This window comes from Ixodes scapularis, unplaced genomic scaffold, assembly GCF_016920785.2.
Source record: "Ixodes scapularis isolate PalLabHiFi unplaced genomic scaffold, ASM1692078v2 PGA_scaffold9__187_contigs__length_104089568, whole genome shotgun sequence".
NCBI lineage: Eukaryota > Metazoa > Arthropoda > Arachnida > Ixodida > Ixodidae > Ixodes > Ixodes scapularis.
The window spans coordinates 3045733-3048709 of NW_024609884.1; the positions used below are offsets into that span (position 1 = coordinate 3045733).

Here is a 2977-nt window from a genome sequence, read left to right on the forward strand (position 1 = left end):
ACCTGAAGCGAAACAAAATAATGATGTCCTTAGAATATGGCTTTATAAAATATAATTCAGAAAACTAAGGCAAGACACAATGACTAGATAAAACAACCAACAAAAACTTGCGTCGCAAGTGTGAGGACTAGAGCACGCTGTGTCCTCCTTTAAAACATAACTATAGGAACACTGCAAATAGTGGGACTAGATGTGAAAACGTAACAAAAATGTTTTGTACAGGGTTATTCATTATATTGTGCCACCCATTCAATAAACCACAGAAAAATATGCTGCTTCACTTTGGGACTTATTTTCTGCAAAGACGTAACTGAGTGGTGGATATATGCATCCCTGAAGTTGTGGAAATTAAGCATTTTTTTATCTACAGCTGTGCACCATGATAAGCCTTTTTCTTGTTAGGCAGAAAATGTGATTCATGCCGTTGACACCTTACTTTTTTACAAAAACCTATACTATTTAAGAAACACACATTGCTTTGGCTTCCGTGCACTTTCATTACTCACTGACATTCTGCGACACCAACTTACCAAAATTAATCCTAGTCAGGGCTAACATCAGTTTGCTATAATTGACTGCTGTCTATAGAAATATAATCATTCTTAGCTTTACTTGTAGCACATCCACCACCTAGCAACATCTTTGTGGAAAGTACAATATCCCTAGTGAAGTATACGGATTCATGTGCTCCAACGAATTGATAGCACAATATAATGGGTCCCATTATTTGTGAACATAAACATATGGAGATCTTGGCATCAAGCACTAAGTATCTTCAAAGTGAACTCTCTTAAGAAGTGGCTCTTCGTCCTCGTCATCTGATTCTGAGCTGACCAGATCTTGCTCCAGCATCGAAGTAATTGGGGATGCTGTCTTGTCGATCCAAGCCCTGTTCATCCGAATGAATGCCAGCATGCTAACATTTTTCGTGCTTAGACGGTTCCTCCTCTCGGTTACAATCATGCCTGCTGCACTGAATGCCTGCTCAGAGTAAACACTGGTTGGGGGGCATGCCAGGTGCTTGACTGCAGTTACGAAAAGAGAAGGCCACTGGTTTTTCTTTGTTGCCCAATATTGCAATGGGTCACTCTGCACTCCATAGCTGTCAGCTTCTCTGTCCTGGGCATATGCGTCCAGCTCAACCTTTGCAGCTAAGGATGGCTGGGGTGGTGCATGCCCTGGCCGCACTTGTGACTGGGTCAGTCCCATCTCGTCGGAGCTGGAAAACCACAGGCTGAATTCTCCAGCTGGAGGTGGGGTCACTGTTTGAACCGATGTACTGCACGGTTGCGCTGACATTTGCGACGAGGTTTCTGTTGTGATGCAGTCATCTTTAGCATCCATGGTCTCCTCAACTGGCGAATAAGGTGCTCCTGCGTCCTTTTCAGTTTTAAAGCGGCCTGGTCTTCAGTGTAGTTGCCAAATGTGTTCCTGAACCTTGGATCTAAGAAGCTTGCAGCCCAGTACACAATGTCTTCCTTGATGCTGTTCAGATGCCTGTTGCTGTGCAATGCAGTTAGCAGGCTGGCAGCAAGCTGTGCAGTACCCGCTGCCCCTTCACGGCTGGCCATCCGTTCAAGGCTCCGTTCAATGAACTTGAGCAGAGGCAGCACTTGACCTAATGTGGCATCATCCATGCACACCAGGAGGGTCGCCTCCTCAAATGGTCGCAGCACAGTTATCAGGGTCTTCAAAAGCATCCACTGTTCTGGAGTGAGGTGGTGCTTGCTGCTGTCTTCAAAGAACTCTGTCACCGCACGTCGTTGCTCACACAGTCGTTCTACCATATGCAAGGTGCTGTTCCAGCGAGTTGGCACGTCTTGTAGCAGCTGGTGCTGGGGCAAGTTTTGCCGGCGCTGTACCTCTGCGAGCTTTGACATTTTTGTAGCCGAATGGTGAAAATGTCCACAGATGGCCCGGGAAGTCTTTAAAGCATCTTCCACAGCTGGTCCAGCCTTCGATAGGCCTCCTTTCACAACGAGGTTGAGACAGTGTGCCATGCACGGAATTCGCTTCATGCTGACATCTCTTAATGCTCTGACAACATTCTGAGCGTTGTCCGTGGTCACATAACCTGGTTCTAAGTCCAGAGGTGGCAGCCAGCGTTTCACGACGGAGTCCAACTTTTCGGCTATATTCTCAGCCGTGTGCGTTTGGCCGAAACTTGCCATGTCCATGACTGCCTTCCGTCTGGACAGGCATCCCTGCTGATCCTGGATCATCCAGTGAGCTGTGACAGACATGTAGTCCGTCACTTGCCGGCTTGACCAGATGTCGGTGGTCAGATGCACTTTTCCCCCAATGCTGAGTTTGAGCTCTTTCTTGAGGGCCTCACGAATGGCTGCTTCGAGAGCAGGAACAACAGAGGAAGCAAAGTGTTTCCTCCCAGGAATCTTCCATTTGGGCACACAGTAGTGCATGAACCTGAGGAATGCTGGGTCTTCCACCATAGAGAATGGCTTCATGCTGACAGCCAGAAATTCTGCCAGCTTTTGGCAGTGCAGCAGTGCCTGCGCATCAGTGGGCTCCCAGGCCTTCTTCCGGTCTAGTGCTTCCTGGAGTGTCGGTTGCACTTTCTTCTGGTTTTTTGACTCGGGTGCACTCTGTTGAATTAGTGAGCTTTTTTCCTTTGCTGCTGCTTCCCTTGGATTTGTAACTAGGTGTGCGTGGTTACGCTTCATATGGTTGTGCAGTGCTGTGGTCCCCGTCGTGCGAGTGTCGCCTCCTGGTTTTCCAACACGTACCTTCCTTCGGCAGTAGCAACAGGTAGCTGCCAGCTTATCTTTGGTGCACCTTTCAAAATGAGCCCATATGGTAGAAACCGTCTTTTGTTGCTTAGAAGTTTGAAGCGGAGGTCCTGTCGCATTCTTTTCGTGGCTGGGTTGAAGGTTCCCTCTAGACGCAACGGTGAGAATGGCGGAACCTGCAGGAGCATCGCTTATAAGAGGAACACCGCTTGTACTGGTAGAGGCGCTTG

The 2977-nt window shown here is 47.9% G+C and overlaps 1 protein-coding gene across 1 annotated transcript; it reads right to left on the reverse strand.

The window, feature by feature from the left end:
• Positions 1-1259: 1259 nt before the first annotated feature.
• LOC121833713 (zinc finger BED domain-containing protein 4-like) lies at positions 1260-2681 on the reverse strand. The gene has a single exon (XM_042287219.1). It carries the CDS (start codon positions 2679-2681, stop codon positions 1260-1262), a length of 1422 nt encoding a protein of 473 aa, XP_042143153.1.
• Positions 2682-2977: the final 296 nt, after the last annotated feature.